Source organism: Fukomys damarensis, unplaced genomic scaffold (assembly GCF_012274545.1).
Source record: "Fukomys damarensis isolate Sample0158 unplaced genomic scaffold, DMR_v1.0_HiC HiC_scaffold_10, whole genome shotgun sequence".
Classification (NCBI taxonomy): domain Eukaryota; kingdom Metazoa; phylum Chordata; class Mammalia; order Rodentia; family Bathyergidae; genus Fukomys; species Fukomys damarensis.
Genome location: NW_022900922.1, coordinates 11,362,458 through 11,379,926, shown reverse-complemented (window position 1 = coordinate 11,379,926; position 17,469 = coordinate 11,362,458). Strand labels below are relative to the sequence as shown.

The following is a 17,469-nucleotide window of genomic DNA, read 5'->3' as shown; positions in this document are numbered from 1 at the left end:
CCCGTCTTTCTATGAAGATGAATCCAGTGAGAAAGAAGTCTCAGATAACCAAGAGGTTGTTTGGAGCCTAAATTCTAAACTGGGTTTGGCGTCGATGAGCTCAATGAGGTTTATGATCCCATAATATAGTAATTACTACCAGCCTCACATTTCCTATTTACAGTAGTATTTAAAGAGTAGGAGGTTATGTTGCCCAGGATCGGCAAAAAAACATCAGTGCTGGTCTTCTGACTTCAAGTTCCGGGCTTCTGACACTGCAAGAGCTGGTGCAGGCCAGTGGAGTGAGGCACTCTGACTTGAACATGGAGGAGCCCCTAAGCCGCACTTCAGGACCAACGCAGAGATGCTCCTGGTCTCTGTGGAGACCTGGTACCCAGGACTACGTTTCCCAGACGGCTTCGGGACTAAGCCGTCATCGATTGGTTAAGACTGACAGCCAGTAGGATGGCGTGCGGCTCCTACAGACCATTCACAGGCAAGAGGAGGCGGGCTCTCTTGTTCTGGGCTGGATCTCGCGCAAAGGTAACGGCGCAGCAATCTGCGGCTGACTAGGCTGCGGACGTCCTCATCCGCTTTCTCTGTTCCAGTCTGGCGGCGTGGTTTGCGCCGAGGACCCGCGGAGTGCCTGGGAGGTAGCACGTGCCCGTCCGTAGTCGCCTCGTGAAGGGCGCGCCCCCCGGTCTTGGCCGGCTCCCTGGCTGACGCCGCCCGCGGCGGCCACCTGTGGAGAGCGCGTCCTCCCCGCTTCGTCTCCTGGGCTGGAAGGAGAACTGACGCTACGTCCCCAGCGCTGCACGACCTGCCGCAGTCCGGTAAGGCTGCGACCCGGTCGCCGCCATTCGCCAGTTTGGCGTGCGTGTGTGGACTCCCAGCCCTAGGCGTCTTCCCGGGGTTTCTCCGCCGCCTGCAACTTCTTTAAGAAATCGGCCGGGAGCCCCGAGGCCGCGTTTCTTGCTTTGTTTTCCTTCTCTGCCAGGAGGATCCGACCGGGACTCCGCTTCCTGACGCCGGAAACACGCTCTCGACCTCAAAGCAATTACATTTTTTAGGTTCGAAGCGACGTATTTCAGCAGGGCCCTGCCAAAAGTTTTGCATCATGTAACGTTCTTGTTGAGTAAACACTTACCATCTGTCGCCAAAAATAGCTCAGAGTCTGAGAGACTGATAGCCAGAGGACTATTGAAAACGGGAATGAAATAGTTACGTATTTTCCGCTTCTACTTCCACTTCTACAAACTCCGTTCTGCTTAGTCTCTGTGCTGAAATAGATCAGCAGGCCCCACCTCCATACACTCGGCACGTGTGGATGGGAAGTAGTCATCTCATTCGGCTCCAGGGATCAACAGTGAGAAAAAGCTGGTTGAGAATAAGAACGGAGTAGCATTTCAGCTTTATAATGAGCTCTGGGTCTCATAGTTTGTGGGCAGATACTTCATTAAAATGTGTGAGCCGTGTGGCGGGAGATGTGGAGGCCAGAGAATCAGCAGTAAGGGCCGTGGTAACTGTCCAGTGACTGGAGGCTCGGCTCCGGGAGGAGGGTGGTTGCTAAATTCGTAACCCAGAAGGAAGTTTTTCTCGTGGTCCTGTCATTCTAGGGTCCTGATGAAGAGGGGTTATAGACTTGTTTTTGAAAGTAGTGGAAGTGTGGCTGAGAAACATATCACTTGCTTTAACAGGAGATATGCTTCTCATAGATACTTGAATACTCTTACTCATGGCTTCAGGCTTCCACCTTTCCATTTACTTTTAATAAGGAAAAGTGATTTCTCTTTTATCTGAATGTAGGCGCAATACTTCTGAAGACAATATCACATGATCGTCTTACAGAAAATGAAAGGAAAATTGTTGAGTGTTTGGATTTAGCGCATCTCCCACACCCTAGTGGCTTTTACCCCTGAGCGCTAAGTGAAGTTTAACCAAATTTAGGACCCCTTAAGAGCTCTGAGTTAGACCCGTGGGCCTAGAAAAGACCTTACACGTGTTCTTGCTACTTACATGTCTTGTTTTGCCTTTTTTTTCCTTCTGATACCAGGGATTGAACTCAGGACCTTGTGCTTGTGAGGCAGGCATGGTACCATTGAGCTAAATCCTTAGCTCTACTTACGGTTTTTAACTTCCTAAAAATTGTTAGTTATTAGTGTACAGTTTTTTTTTTGTGTGTGTGTGTGTGTGTGTCCTATAATGTTTCTTTTAATTTCATTTTGTGCAGCTAGGCACATGCTCTACCACTGAGCTATATGCCAGCCCCATTAGGTTTATTGGGGGAGGGCATTATTGAGGCAGGGGATTAAGGAGGGGCAAACTGCCTGGTAAAGTGGGCAAATCCTGTTAATTACAAAGTTTCAAGACACCATAGTTTCCAAACTCCTGCAGGTGAAACCAATCAGAGTGCTATCTTCAATTCTTGCTAGAACTGGAGCAGGTTTTTGATAGGATAGTCTGGACTTGTCTTCAACCTGAGGATTGGGAAGTACAGATGACAGATGCCTTTGATCTGGGGCCACTGTGCTCTTTCACAGTACTACACTTGATCTTAGCCAAGAGGCTGAAAAGCGATTTTTTTTTTTTTTTTTTTTTTTTTTTTTTTTTTTGGAATCAAACTCAGGACGTTGCACTTGCCAGGCAGGTGCTGTGCCACAGAGCTAAATCCCCAGTTCTTTCACAGTACAGCGTACTTCTTTTCCTAGTTTTAGTTGGCCCAAACTTACTCTGCAGAGCATGTTTTTTTCTTTTCATACTCTTTTCCCCCCATACCTACTGTAGTAGGAGACTCTGGAACCCCTAAACCAGGGTATTGGGAATTGAGGGACTTCTTATCGAGCTATGTTGCCAGCCTGTTTTCTGTTTTTTTTGAGACAGGGTGTCATAAGTTGCTAAATTGCCCAGGTTGGGCTCAAACTTGGGATCCTCTTGCTTCACCCTTCGAGAGTCCTGGGATTACAGACCTGTACCTGGAATTGTAGTTCAGGTGGGCCTTGAACTCATGTAGTCCCGGATGGCCTGGAACTTGAGGCAGTCCTCCTGCCTCAGCCTCCTGAGTGCTGGGATTACAGGTATGCACCACTACACCTGGCTGTGGAATCTTTTTTCGTTTTGTTTTTTGGATACAGGGTCTGTCTTTGTCCTGCCTCAGTTTCCTGAGTGCTGGGACCAAAGTGTGTCCCACCACTGTGGTGTGCTATGGAATCTTTTTTTCAGGTAGCAGGGATGGAACTCAGGACCTTGTACTTGTGAGGCAGTCATGGTGCCACTGAGCTACATACCGCCCCCCCCCCCCCCCGCCCCGGGCTGTGGGAGCTTAATGGAGCTATTTAATGAAGAACTGGGAATTCCTGAATCTCAAGGTTTGATCTTAAGGTCTGTTACCCAAACTTTGGTTATGCTCCCTGGGGAAGGTGGCTAGTGGGCTAGGAAATACTTCCTTTGAGAACATGTCAACTATAGCTTCCATTTCTTGATCTTATCCATGCTCAGTACATTTGTGATGAATACTTGTTGAAAGAGATGATCAGGTGAATTAATACCAACCTAATCCTTTTAGGACTTATTGAAATTACAGGTAGAAATAATATTTTTGAAAAATGGAATAATACACTAGCAAAGAGATGACTACAAAGTATAGTAAGTGCAAACTAAAATTAGAAATCCCAAAATAAAAAGTATCACGTAAGGGATTGGGAGAGCAGAAAATAGTTTAGTCTTTAATATAATGAAGGCAGGAAACTGCTGAGAAGGCATTGAGATCATATGCTTATGTGCAGGGAAGACTTTTTTCATTGCCCCATTTGGCAGTGGAAAGGGAAATCCCAGGTTAATGAAACCTACATGGAGGGGGTTAAGGAAATAGGTGCCTGACACTGCAATTTATTACTTACATTCACATATTGGGAGCATACTGTGTTATGCCTTCATCATTCTTTTGAGCCAGTCTTGTTTGTTTGTTTGGTTTTTTTTGTACGTGGGACTGAACTCGGGACCTTGTGCTTACGAGGCAAGTGGCACCACTGAGCTAAATCCCTGGCCCGTCGTCTTAGGATAGCTCTTAAAGGTGGTACTGACTCATGTACTTCAACATTTGGTGTTGTAACCTGTTAATCCTATATTTGTTTATTCTTTGGAATACAATTTTATTAGCTAAAAAATAAAATGTTAATGCACCAAAAGGATATTGGCTAGATCCATTCAAATGGGGAACTAGTGTGTGACCTCTTGGGTTTACTAGTCAAGAATATTTATTTTATTTATTTTGGGACATGGTCTCCCTATGTAGTTCAGGCTGGCCTTGAACTCAAAGCTCCCTCAGCCTCTCAAGTTCTGGAATTACAGGCGTGTACCACCATGTCTGGCTTGATGTTTTTTGTTTTTTGTGTTTGTTTTTTTTTTTTTTTTTTTTTTTTTTTAAAAATTTTTTTTTTTTTTTTTTTTTTTTTTTTTTTTTGCTAAAACCAGAGAAATCTATCCAAAACCCCAGAGCTACTTAAGGGATCTGAGTCTAAAACCCAGATTTCTTAGCTTTTCTCACCCGGACACGTTTAGTTAATTGTGTAAAATTCATTGTTTATTAGCTGATAGGATTTGTTTTGTGGAATGTCCAAATTGTTGCTACTTCTGAATTTGCTTTGACCATAGCTAGAAATGACTTGACCATTCATTGCCTGATTATTGCTAGTCTATTAGACATCCCTTATTCATCCCTTCCTTTTTGTCCATATTTGTCCATATTTCCCAAGAAATTATTTCCTTTGGTATTTGAAATACTACTGGATTGTTTTTTCTGCTGTACTGTGAATTGAACATAAAGCCTTTTCATTGAACTATATCCCTAACCCATTTTATAGTTTTTGTTTTGAGGCAGGGTCTTTCTAAGTTGCCCAGGCTAGGTTTGAACTTGCGATCTTACAGCAGCTTCTGAGTGCTGAGATTACTGGTGTGTGCCACCATGTTGGGCTTGGTTGCTGGATCTTAACTTTGTTCATTTTTCGGGAAATATTTTCTCACACTTGCAGGCTCAGTAAACACAGCCAGTAAGCTGGCTTTGAGAAGGAATAGAACACTCTAAAAGAAACATTATATATTTTGGAATAGAAACCAGAACTTGGATTTTCCTTACAGGTTACCAGAGAACCTCCCTCAAGGTGTGCTTACAGTAAGTCACAGAGAATAATTCTGTGGCCACCACTTAAATCCTGTTGCTATACTATGTGCCTCTGGACTGTAATGCAAGGCTGTGTTGGAAGTGTGGACCCAGTGCTACCTGATAAATATTTTCACTGTAGTGGTTTGGGTTTTAAGTGACTTTTGCCTTTTCTTTCTTGTTTTACCTCGTATTTCTGTCAGTTCAATTAAAGAAATATTTATGAACATGTAGGTGTCAGATACTGTCCTTGGTGTTGCTAGTGATAGAGAAAAGTTGGTCTACACAGTCTTCTCCAAGAAATAGCTTAGTAACAGCTCCATTTGATTGGAGCTTTTTTTTTTTTTAACAAAGAATGCAGTTTACTAAGAACTTGTTGTATAGAAGGGACAGAAACCTGTCTCAGCAAACAGCAACACAAGATTCTTAGATTCAGAGACAAAAGGAAGGGGCTTATATGCTATGCTAGACAGATGTATGTATGTTGGCTTTCTCAAATGATCTGACATAGAAAAGTGGACACAAGACAGGTTGGTGTCATTGTGGTTCGTTAGAATAACTTATTTTAACTTTGGTAAGCAGTAGGGAACTGTTGAAGGTCTCCATGGAGCAGGGGAAGCAAGTGGTTTAACAACATTGTCATGTAATCTCAGCACTTTGGAAAGCTGAAGCAGGAGGATTGTGAATTTGATATACACGTACATGCATGGCTGAGAAAGTAGGTCATTGTGAAGGCCCTGGGGTTTGTTCCTGGTACTGCCAAAACCAACAGAAGTTGCAATCTAATGATACATATGATGAATTAGAACAGAGTGATCAGGTATGGCAGAGATCTCTTACCTTTGTAGGATACTTGATAATTTATAAAGCAACTCCACATATACAGTAATGATCCCATTGCATTGATACAAACTGAAGCTCTGAGGATTTGTGCTGCCTGATATATGCAGTTAGGGCTTGAAAAAAGGGGTTGGCAGTGGAGACAGAACATGGGACTAAAGTGAATGGCGTTTTTGTGGGCCAAATGTATAGGCTTTGGGATTTGAGTAGATGGTGGTGATCAGAGAGAAAAAAGGGAGATAATACTGAGATTTCAAGGTTAGGTTCTGGGAAGAACATTGCCATTCACAAAATGAGATCATATAGGCTGTATAGCAAATTTGGTTTTTAATATTATATTGAAAAGCAAGTGAGTATGCTAGGTGGCATTATCACATGCACAGTGTGGAATTTGGGTCCAAGACTGGGGCCAGGAAGTTTTGGTAATTAATAGGTGATTGGTGACTTTAGAAAGTAATTTTAGGAGACTGCTGGAAGAGGAAGCTACATCCAGAAAATAAGTAATCTGTGGATACTGACATACACCTGCTATAGTGGTTGGAAGGGCTAGATGGGAGAGCAGTGGGAGATGTCAGAGCGGAAGCGACCATGTGCAGAGGAGGAAAGGGAGCAAGCTGCAGGATGATTTTTGAAGTGGAGAGGGGGTAATAAGATATCTGTACCAAATTAGGCTAAATTATGTGTAAAGTGAAGAGGATAGGAAGGACTTGGTGCTAAAAGAAAGCAGAGGTTGGGAATGCAAATGTCGGAAATACAGCAGGGAGTCAGGGAAGGATGAACCAGAAAGACTCAACATTATGAAGTGACTCTGATCAGCATAGTTTGTATTTTTCCAGTTCTTAGAAACCAGAAAGTAAGTGGAGCCTTTTCAGGGCCAGAAATTGGAAATCAGGGAGCAAGGAGAGAGTTGGGAAATTTGAGGGTGTTTGCAGGTTATTTCATAAAAGCAGAAGCAGAGATAGGTGAGTAAAACCTGTTTGCAGGCTGTTATTAATTTTGTCATTAGTTGGGGGAGGCAATAGTAAAAGCTCACACTTTAAATGTCAATTTGGAATCATTGATGGTTTTCAATTATCCATGGTAAATCTCCCTATTAAGGAAGCATCTCATAGAATTAATAAGGAAAGAACCAGAGGACTTTGTCCAGCAGCCTGGCCTAGGCTTGTGTTGCTTGGCTCACTGCTGCCTGTTTTCCTCCTCTCTAAAATAGGACTGGCTAAGCCTGCTTTTATATTGGTGGGTGCTTCACTACTGATTTTGTGCTATTTACAAAATGTTAGTTGTGTTTATTGTTAAGACTTAATGATGTTGTGAGGCAGCATTTTTCTAATGTTATTGAGTAATATGTGCATCTTCTTTGAGTTCTACTTACTCCTTATTGTAAATTATTATAAATCACTCTTAAATTCCCCCTCCACACATCTCTTTCACCTTTAATTCTTTTTTTTTTTTCTTATTTTTTTTGAGACAGGATCTCATTGTGTAGGTCAGGCTGGCCTTGAACTTATTGTGTAGCCCAGGGTGGCCTTGAACTTGCAGTGATCCTCCCTCTTCAGTACCCTGAGTCCTGAGATTACCGGAGTGTTCCTAGCTCTAAAATACAGTTTTTATTTAAAGGTGATATGGAGAATACTCTTCAGGATGAGATAGAAGCCATTCTGCAGAAGAGGATTGTGGTACTAGATGGCGGGATGGGAACCATGATCCAGCGATACAAGCTGAATGAAGAAAGCTTTCAAGGTCAAGAATTTAAAGATCATGCCAGGCCACTGAAAGGAAACAATGACATTTTAAGTATAACTCAACCTGGTATCATTTACCAAATTCATAAGGTAAGTTATTCCCAAGTTTTTATACATTCATTCAAACTGCTTCTTTGCTAATGTCAGACCACTGTGCTATGTATTTATTTGCACATAGAAGAAGAAAGAAATTATTTCTTCAGAAAGCAGGTGTTGGACACCAAATAAAAGTCATGCATTGTGTTGGGCATTTGGGATAAGCAGATGAGCATAATTTTCCTTCATTTGAGGCATTAAACTCCAGCAAAATTGACAAAACCCCGGACAATTGTAGGGATTTCACATTTATTGTTTTATTTAAATTACAGTAATAGCCCTTGTGAACAAATAACAAAAGGTGTTTTAGTTGGTTTGGGCTGCTATACCATTACCATAGACTAGGTGACTTAAACAACATCCATTTCTTGCAGTTCTTGAGAGTGAGCAGTCTGTGACTAAGATGGCAGCAAACCTTGTCTGCTCTAGGCACTCTTCCAGTTTACCATCTTGAAGTCCTTATCTCCAGTCCTCATGTGATGGAGAACAGAAAGAGGAAGCAAGGTCTTGTGTCTCTTTTTTTTAAGGGCACTGCTATGGTCTGAATGTTTGTGTCCCTCAGATTCATATGGTAAATCCTAGTACTTGGTTTGGTGGTGTTAGGAGGTACCCTTGTAAGAGTCGTAAGGAGTTGTTCACCCCTTCCTTCCACCATGGGGGAACACAGTGAGAAGATGGCTGTCTGTGGAGTAGAAAGTGGACTTTTGCCTATTATAAAGTCCCAAGACATAACTATCATTCACATATTCTAGTTTATACTTTAAAAATCTAAGGATGAAAAACAAAAAATTAAATTGGGTTTATATTGTTACATAATTTGCATTTTTACTTTTTTCACTAGCATTAAATAGTTTTATAACGTCAGTGTGTGTGTTCTATGTGTGTATTATTTACGTATCTACTTATTGGTAGGCATTAAAGTGGTTTTCATGCTTTTTTTTTTGGTTTTTTTTGGTACTGGGATTGAACTTGAGACCTTGAGCTTGCAAGACAGGCAGCAGTACAACTGAACTAAATATCTGGCCCTTCACACTCTCTTTTTAAAAAATTAAATTTTAATTCATTCCTATAAAACAAAATCCATAGATAAGAATAAATTTCCATTTGATTACTACTTCAAATTGCTATTTTTTCCCCAAGAGATAACCACTCTTAGTTTGTGCCTTTCTAGATCTTTTTATTATATTTATACTTGGGTCAAAGCCCAACATGGGCTGTGTCAGTTAACTCTTTTTTCCCCCGGCCAACACACCAAATGTTGCAGAAGGAATTGGCAGGTGACTAAAAAAGATTATTTGTCAGTAGAGGTCGATCAGTGGCACTGCCTTTTTAAGTGTGATTCGGCTTTTGCTGACAAACTTATTATTTTACTTCCATTCAGCTCGTCTCTGTGTGTGTCACTTGCTGATTCCTCCTGCAACAATGTTATAAGTGTATAATATAAAATTTTTATTAGTTTTCATTTCTAGCTATTTTGAAAAGAAAAATCATCGGTGTAAGGGTGGTTGAGTTTACTCACTATTAGAAAGTGAAAGGGCTTAGGAAATTATAGGGTACTAGTCAGGTTGAAGTTGAGATAATGTCCTAAGAGTGAAAGTAGGAAGATTGGTTTCCAACAGGAGAACAGTAGGGCATCAAAATCCTCAAGGTTCTTTCTGATAAGGGCACAAGTCTGGATGAGAGACTAAGAGATATGGACTGAAAAAAACTGGTTAGAGTTTGAGATCTCAGAGATATTGCAGTTCTTTGTGTGGATCAGGTTGTATTGTAGCAGGGAGAAAGGTAAAGAAACAGAAATGATATTTGTTGAGTGCCCAAAGATGTACCTGATGCTTACCAAAGAGCCGCATTGTTTTCAAAATAGGATTATTAATACTTTCAGACGGGGATACTGAGACTCAGAGTTTAAGGGACTTGACTGAATTTAAGCTTGTTTGTCGAACCACTTTGGCTTTTTCTGAAATCCTTACACTTTCCTGCATCTTGGCTCTAGTGCACTGTTTTACCCTTGCTGAGTGGTCCAAAGTGGTTGGTGGTAGTGATGAAAGGACATGTTTATTGCTGGAGGACGGGGACTCTAAACTCACAGAATTGATATTATATCTTGTTGCAGGACTACTTGCTGGCTGGGGCAGATATCATTGAAACAAATACTTTTAGCAGCACCAGTATTGCCCAAGCTGACTATGGCCTTGAACACTTGGTAAGAATTCCATGTTGCCTTGTATCTAAGATGCTTATGAACATTTGCTGCATTAATAGTTGCTAGTAGGAAAGTCACCTGAAGCTGTGGTCAAGCTAATGCCTAGTTGGCTGATGTTTGTTGTAAGATGGGGATAATGATTTGAATCTCCTCTGGTTTTAAGCACAGTAGCCTATTCATTTTACACGTTGCTTTTTTTGTGGGCAAGTACTGATCAAATAAAAGTGGTACATATTGTGCAGTGGCTTTTGATAAAGGTATAATCATTGGTTGTGTGCACATGTAGATAGTATGTGAATAGAAGGTCATGACTGTGTTCCAGTAAAACTTTATTTATAAAAATATGAAGGAAATAGGTTTGATCAATCAACAATAGCTTGTCAGTTCTTATTTAGGACATTCTAGGTACTTAGTTATCTAAAGTGGAAATCCATGGGACATAGGACCATAGAGGAGGGGAGTGTGAAAATTACAAATCAAGGACCACTTATCAGGTATGTGGAGGATTTCTGAAAAGCCACTAGCATCCTTAATCTGCAGGCCACACTTTGTGTATGTGCACATTATATTTCCTAGTAAGAAGATTCATGGTTCTTTATCAAATTCTTATGAAATTAATAATCTATGAAAAGTTCAGAGTGATACCAGCCATTGTACAGTGAAGGAAATCGAGGCCAGGGGAAGTTGTGGGAGCTGCCTGGTCAGGCAGTGACAGAGTAGTGCAGGTCTTTTGCCTTTACAGCCTATGTTTTCCCCATTACCGTACTGTTGCTTAATTTATATTTTATTTAATTGTTCCAGCTTATTTTGTGACATGCCAGAATGTCCAGAGGTTGTCCTTTTTACCAGTTGGTTTAGGGTTTAAGAGAAGATCATAAATGAAAACGATTGCTAAGGACTCTTGCCATTCCTCTTGCTAAGGACTGCTGCCTTTTAAGGATGGGGCCACTGATAGAACTTGGCTGCGATTTCACTTAGCCTCAGATTAGTTCATTTAGCATTTCCTTACTGAATATAATTGAGCATTAGATGGTTGTAGATTCCTTATTGCATAGAAGAAAAGCAGGACAAACTAATGCCGGTGGTTGATGCGTTAGGCCTACAGGATGAACAAGTGCTCTGCAGCTGTGGCAAGAAAAGCTGCTGAGGAGATAACGCTTCAGACAGGTAACAGATGTTTTCCTTTCTTTCTTGTATGTGTGGTTTCTCTGATATTCTCAGCTATTATGTACTTTTTTTTTTGATACCAGGGATTGGGACCCTGTGCTTGCAAGCAGGGTGGTGGAACCACTGAGCTAAATCCCCGGCCCAATGTACTATTTTTGTTGCAGTTTTTGCTTATGTGACCTTTAGCCTATGAACAACTACACATAGGGTATTTTAACCTATTTGTAGGTAATTTCTCTGCTTTCTTTTTGTACTAGGGTTCAAACGCAGGACCTTGCACTTGTGCAGCAGGTGGCAGCACCACTCAGCTAAATCCCCAGCCCTCTCTACTTTTTTAAAGTAATGAAATATTCAGTATCAATCTGAAGTGATGTTATCCATGTGGACTTTGGGCTTTACTCTGATGGTGTTGTTAGCCTGACTTTTTAGCTAGGTCCGTGATTTTCCTGTGTATGTAGAACTGAAATGATTTCTCTCCCTTGGAAGCACATCATCAGGTTATAAACAGCTGGCTGATTTATTATTTCCTATTGTTGGGATATTTGGTCTCAATTTTCTAAAGCTGCCCTTCTCCATGATTTTTTTAATTTAGGTAGAGAGATTGCCTTTGGACCATTTTGTCCTTTACAATACTGATGACCTTGACAGCTGTGTGGCACATGGAAGAGTGTGGCATTACAGTCAGTCTTGCTGGCACTTGGAAAGTGACTCTTGACATGGCTAACTTCCTTATTGGTTGCCATCAGAATTCTTGGGTCCTAGCTGGTGGGAGGCTTTGAGTGAGGAAAGGTGAAGAAATATATGGAACTCCTTAAAATTTGGAAATTGAAGTTATTGCCAGGAGGAAAGATGTAAAACAAAATTGTTACGCTAACCACAGCATACTAATGGAGACCAAAGCAATTTATAGGAATTCTGTTCTGAATGATAATGTTTAAATCCATGGAAATACGTAGACTTTCTCCAATAGAAAGGCAGGGCAGAGGATATTGAACTGATGTAAGCACTGAGAGATAAGGTTTTTTTTTTTTTTGGTATCTAAATTATCACTCAGTTTCAGGGAAGATAAAGAATATTTGGGCCTATAACCTGCTTATAGGGTTATCAACTAGTGACCTTCTTCAGTCAAGTATAAGGCATATCCCAGGTTATTATTAATTTTTAATCTTTATTAAGTTTATTGGTACATTTGAGGTATATAATACAGTTACATTCGTCATTGGGATCTTGTACCTTTACAAGGTTTATCTTGGTTCTTATTTTTCTCCATTTCCCAGCCCTCCCTTCACCCTCTCCACCCTTCCCTGTTTATAAAGATATGTTTCCATGTTTTTCCTTTTCCCTTTTTCCCTTTCTCCTACCCCTCCCACTTCCTCTACTCTTATAGATCTTTTCTTCCTATTACACAGTATCAGCTACACATTTTGATCCTTATTTACACTTTGTTTTTCATACCAGAGAAACTATATGGTATTTACATGTATGATTTAGTAATTTCACTTAAGAGTCTGGCCTCAATGTGCATCGATTTAGATAAATATATATATATCTAATTTCTTGTTCTTTATGGCTGAGTAGTACTCCATTTTATACTTGATCTTAGCCAAAAAGCCGAGAAGCGATAGTACTCCATTTTATAAAACACCACATCTTCTTTATCCAATCTCTAGTTGATGGGCAGCTGGGCTGTTTCCAAACTTTAGCTATTATATCCCAGGTCGTTGAGTAATTAAAATCACCAAAAGTAATACGTAGTACAATCCTGCCTTCTGTGATGATACACAAATGAACACAAATAGAAGCCATTTTATAAGCACTTTGATTATGGCCCAGAGGGAAGGTTATTAAAGTAGTAACATTCCATCTGCTTCCTACTTGAATTTCAGACCTTATAGTTGTTAATTCTGCAAAAGGCCTGCCGTGCTGTACTGGAGAGTATATCAGGTTGAATGCTTCTGCTAGCACATTGCTATGTTCAAGGGCCTTCCAGATTTCCAGAGTACTGGAAGAAAGAGAATTTGTCCAAACTAAACTGTAGCAATAGGAAAGGATTACTTAGAAAAATACTTTGAGGTCAGATGTCTGGAGAACTTAGTGTTTTGGGGATTTTTGGTGATAATATTTGTGTATTCCTTATTTTACATGATTTCCTCAGGGCACTTGGGGACACCCCCAATAACTAAAATATGTTAGCAGAATCTGTGAACCATCCCATTAAGTGGCCGAAAGATTATAAATAGCCTTTTATTAGTTCAGTAGAAGTCAAGTTTTGTTGTCCAGTGAATTCAGAAAAAATTTGGGACTTTTAGAGCCTTTGAATTTCTGAGTTGTGGACAAAGGATTTCTTTGTTTTTTCTTGTTGCTGAGACACAATACCTGATACTCAAAATTGTAGGGAAAGGTTTATTTTGGCTCAAGGTTATATAGGTTTCAGTCCGTAGTCTGCTGGCTCCAAGGCAGGGTAGCATTGTAGAGGAGATACAGATTGTGGGATGGTGGCAGTAGAAGGTGGGAGAAATTAAGGGAGGAGGCAGAGAGATGCACCTTTCTCATCACACCTCCAGTGATTCACCTCCTCTTACCATGTTTCACCTTCTAACATCACATTTAGCTGTAAAATGATCAGCCCCTGATGAGTATCACACCCCTATAATCTTAATGAGTACAGGAGGCTTTGGAGGGACATCTAGCTAAAAACTGCAACAAAGGATTCTAAAGTTATGTTCTAGGAAAAGTCTGATAGCTTGTTGATTCACAACAAAGAGACTGAGCTATTTAGAAATTTCACATTTGTTTTTCTTTTCCCAAAGGAATCAAGAGGTTTGTGGCAGGAGCTCTGGGTCCAACTAATAAGACACTCTCTGTGTCCCCATCTGTGGAAAGACCAGATTATAGGAATATCAGTGAGTATTTATCACATATAATTTGGGTTTTGTCATTGTGCTTCAGGAGTCTGTAAATCTCTAAAATAGAACTAATAACAGGATTTACCTCAGGGATATTGTATCTTTATGTCAGGGTTGATAGCAGTGCCTGGAATATAGTAGACATCTAAATAAGAAGTTGTAACTCTTATTACTTGAGCTTGCTTATAGAGAGATATACATAGTGACATGTTAGTGCATCTTTATCAATGCTGGAAATAAAAGCAATTGAAATAAAATTTTAAAGTGAGAAGAGCGAATTTGGTTACCAGCTCTTGGTCTATTATACAGCAGCCTACTATATTCCCATGTAATTTCTCAGAAGGCAGTCCAAATTGTCTAAACATACTAGTGCTATAAACTAGCAAATGCATATGTGCTTATTGAGATCTGACAAAATCTAGGAATCTAGGTTAATTTCTAAGCATCAGGACATTAAAAAGAATTAAAATTTCAGATCTGAATAGTTACGATACCATGAATGGTAATGGATTTTGTGTAGATGACAATTTCAGGTAAGAACAGTTTGTAGGTTTTTGGTGCAAAACTTTCCATGCTGTGATACCACATTTTTCATTAAAAGTTGTTCTTACTAGGTTCTGCATGGTCCTTGCTCTCTTTGGTAGAGACATGACAGTGGGAGAGCTAACCTCCTTGTTTCTGTATCATATAAAATCAGGTAGGGCTGGGGATTTGGCTCAGTGGCACCGCACCTGACTCACAAGTGCAAGGTCCTGAGTTCGATTCCCAATACGGGGGAGAAAAATCACGTATGCTTACACAGTATGCATAAATTTACTGTTTATGTTTTTTTTTTGAATACCTGAATACTTTTTCTTTTTTTTATTGGGAGATAAAATGGGGAAACGGATGAATTCTCAGGTGGAAATAAAAACAAGATTTTTTTTTTTGAGACAGCGTCTCATTACGTAGTTCAGGCTGGCCTTGAACTCACTGTGTAGTCCAGGCTGGTCTTGCACTCATGGCAATCCTCCTGCCTCGGCTTCCCGAGTGCTGGGATTATGGGTATGCACCACCATACCCAGCAACATGAGATAGTTTTAACAAAAACTTTTCTTAGGAATGATGGAACACTTTTGTTTGAGAGGTCTCCTTTCTGTCAGAATTAGTATAAGAGCAGGAGTAAAGTCCGTATGAGCCTTTAACCAGAAAGATTGAGACTTGGAGGCAATCTGCACTGTATTCAAGTCATGTTTCTTATACTCACCTTTAAATGGCTTATTAAAATGATTTGTGGGAAGGATGATATTTTTTTAAAGATGTTAAGAGTAAAGCACATGAGTCAAGAAGTTTATATACCTTATCATTCCTAGCTCATACATGGGAAGGGCAGATCCTGTGTTTAGGAGCAATTGTTTTCAATTTGTTTACCTCCCATTACTGCCATATTTATTCATTTAATGAACAATGGTTCATAGGTGCCAGACCTGAACCCAGCATATCCAGAGGGTATGGATGACTGATGTGGTACGTGTGATTTATTTTTTGTAGCGTTTGATGAGCTCGTTGAAGCATACCAAGAGCAGGCCAAAGGACTTCTGGATGGAGGTGTTGATATCTTACTTGTTGAAACTATTTTTGATACTGCCAATGCCAAGGTGAGTAAGGAGAGAAAAAGGGAGAGGGCTGGGGTGAGTGCTGTGAAGGATCCTATAATGTAGAGTGAAGATGATAGAAGCCCTTGCTAAAGTTGGGTATATTTCATGTATCTGCTTCATTTTAGTCTTGAATATTTTTAATTGAGGCCAATCAAATAAGTGAAATTTCACAAGAGCTTCATTTTAGCTTTTTCTTTTTTTGCTACGGGGATTGAACTCAGGACCTTGTGCTTGCAAGGCAGGTGTGGTGCCACTGAGCTAAATCCCCTATCTTTTAGATTTTAAAAGTTTTTCTCATGCAAATATTTTTATATAACTACTATGTGTGTATATTTGTATATGTAGTGAATATATGCTAGGACACATAAATATATGGAAGGAGAAATAAATATCCTTCTTTGTTCTAGTCTTGTATGTCCAGCTTTCTCTCCAGAAACAGCTACTGTTACCAGTTTGGGGTCTTGGGGAAGATTCTGTTTATTTGCTTTTTTCAGAAAGACTGTATAGATATAAGCATGCCTGTGTGTGTGCACAGGTGCTTTATCCATATATCCAAAGGTATGGAAGCACAGAGTGGAAATTATATATCCCTGTTTATATGTTTCATAGTATGTCCATAGGATAAATGTCTACAAATTGCTAAGTCAGAGCATATGCATTAAAATTTTTGTCCTTAGTGTCAGATTATCCTGTGATTAGATTGTACTCAATTTATATCCCCATCAGAAAGCAGTTTATAGTTATAGAGCTAATTTTATTTTATATTCTCTTATACCATGTATTAAGTTTTTTGACCTTTTATAGTCGTGACAAGTGGAGAATTTACATCTCTAATTTTGTGTTTTTCTACTGTAAATGAAATTGAATATCTTTATAGTTATATAGCCATTTATATTTCTTGTCTGTGATTTATGTTCTCTTTTTTCTATTGGATTTTTTTTTTTTTTGTGAGGTGAGAATTGATTCCATTGTCTTTGCACTGAGGTACATCCTCAGCTTCCTTTTTTTGTTAATTCTGAGACAGGTTCTCATTAAGTTGTTCAGGCCAGGCTTGATTTGCAGTTGTCCTTCCTTAGCCTCCAAGAGCCTCCCCATCACACCCAACTATTTTTTAATTGTTGTGGAAATCCACACATTCAAAGATTTTGAGCCTTTTAAAAATTATTTGCTGGGCTGGGGATTTAGCTCAGTGGTGGTTCTGCCTCCTGCCACACAAGTGCAAGGATCAGAGTTTGATCCCCAGTAACAAAAGAAAAGTATTTGCTAAAATAGTTGCATGCAGAAAGCCACTCCCAAACAGAAGTGGGATGACTACCATGTTAATCAACTTTGCATCACTGTAACAAAATAACTGAGATAATTATGAAGAGAAAAGGTTAGTAGCCCAGTTTTGGAGATTGCAGTCTAGGAGTTACTGTCTTAGTCGTCTGGTGCATGTGCCATATAGCAGTAGTGGGGAGTGTGTTCCAGAGCTAACTGCTTATCTTATGGCCAGGATTCACAAGGGGATCTAAGATTCTCTTGGAGGGCAAGCGGTCATGTGACCTAAAGACCTCTCACTACACCCAGCTTCCTACCATACAAGTTCCACTACCTCACAGTGCTGCCACGCTGGGGTCTACACCTTTAACACACAGACCTTTGGGAAAAATTCAAGATCCAAAGGAGAGCTGCTGCTCTACCTCACTCTTTGTTTTTTTTTTTTTTTTTTTTTTTTTTTTTTTTTTTTTTTTTGTGGAAGGGT

General features: G+C 40.0%; 1 protein-coding gene across 3 annotated transcripts in view; it reads left to right on the top strand.

The window, feature by feature from the left end:
• Positions 1 to 515: 515 nt before the first annotated feature.
• Positions 516 to 17,469, top strand: part of Mtr (5-methyltetrahydrofolate-homocysteine methyltransferase) — a 99,552-nt gene continuing 82,598 nt past the window's right edge. The window contains exons 1-6 of one of the 3 annotated variants that reach the window (XM_010621995.3): positions 516 to 812; positions 7,592 to 7,806; positions 9,926 to 10,015; positions 11,113 to 11,182; positions 13,993 to 14,085; positions 15,619 to 15,725. In XM_010621995.3, coding sequence (XP_010620297.1) covers positions 7,597 to 7,806; positions 9,926 to 10,015; positions 11,113 to 11,182; positions 13,993 to 14,085; positions 15,619 to 15,725 — 570 coding nt within the window. In that variant the 5' untranslated portion in view covers positions 516 to 812; positions 7,592 to 7,596. Of the gene's footprint in view, positions 813 to 1,076; positions 1,200 to 7,591; positions 7,807 to 8,186; positions 8,317 to 9,925; positions 10,016 to 11,112; positions 11,183 to 13,992; positions 14,086 to 15,618; positions 15,726 to 17,469 lie in introns of those variants that run through there. The other 2 variants (XM_033761839.1, XM_010621996.2) reach the window with 2 other exon arrangements.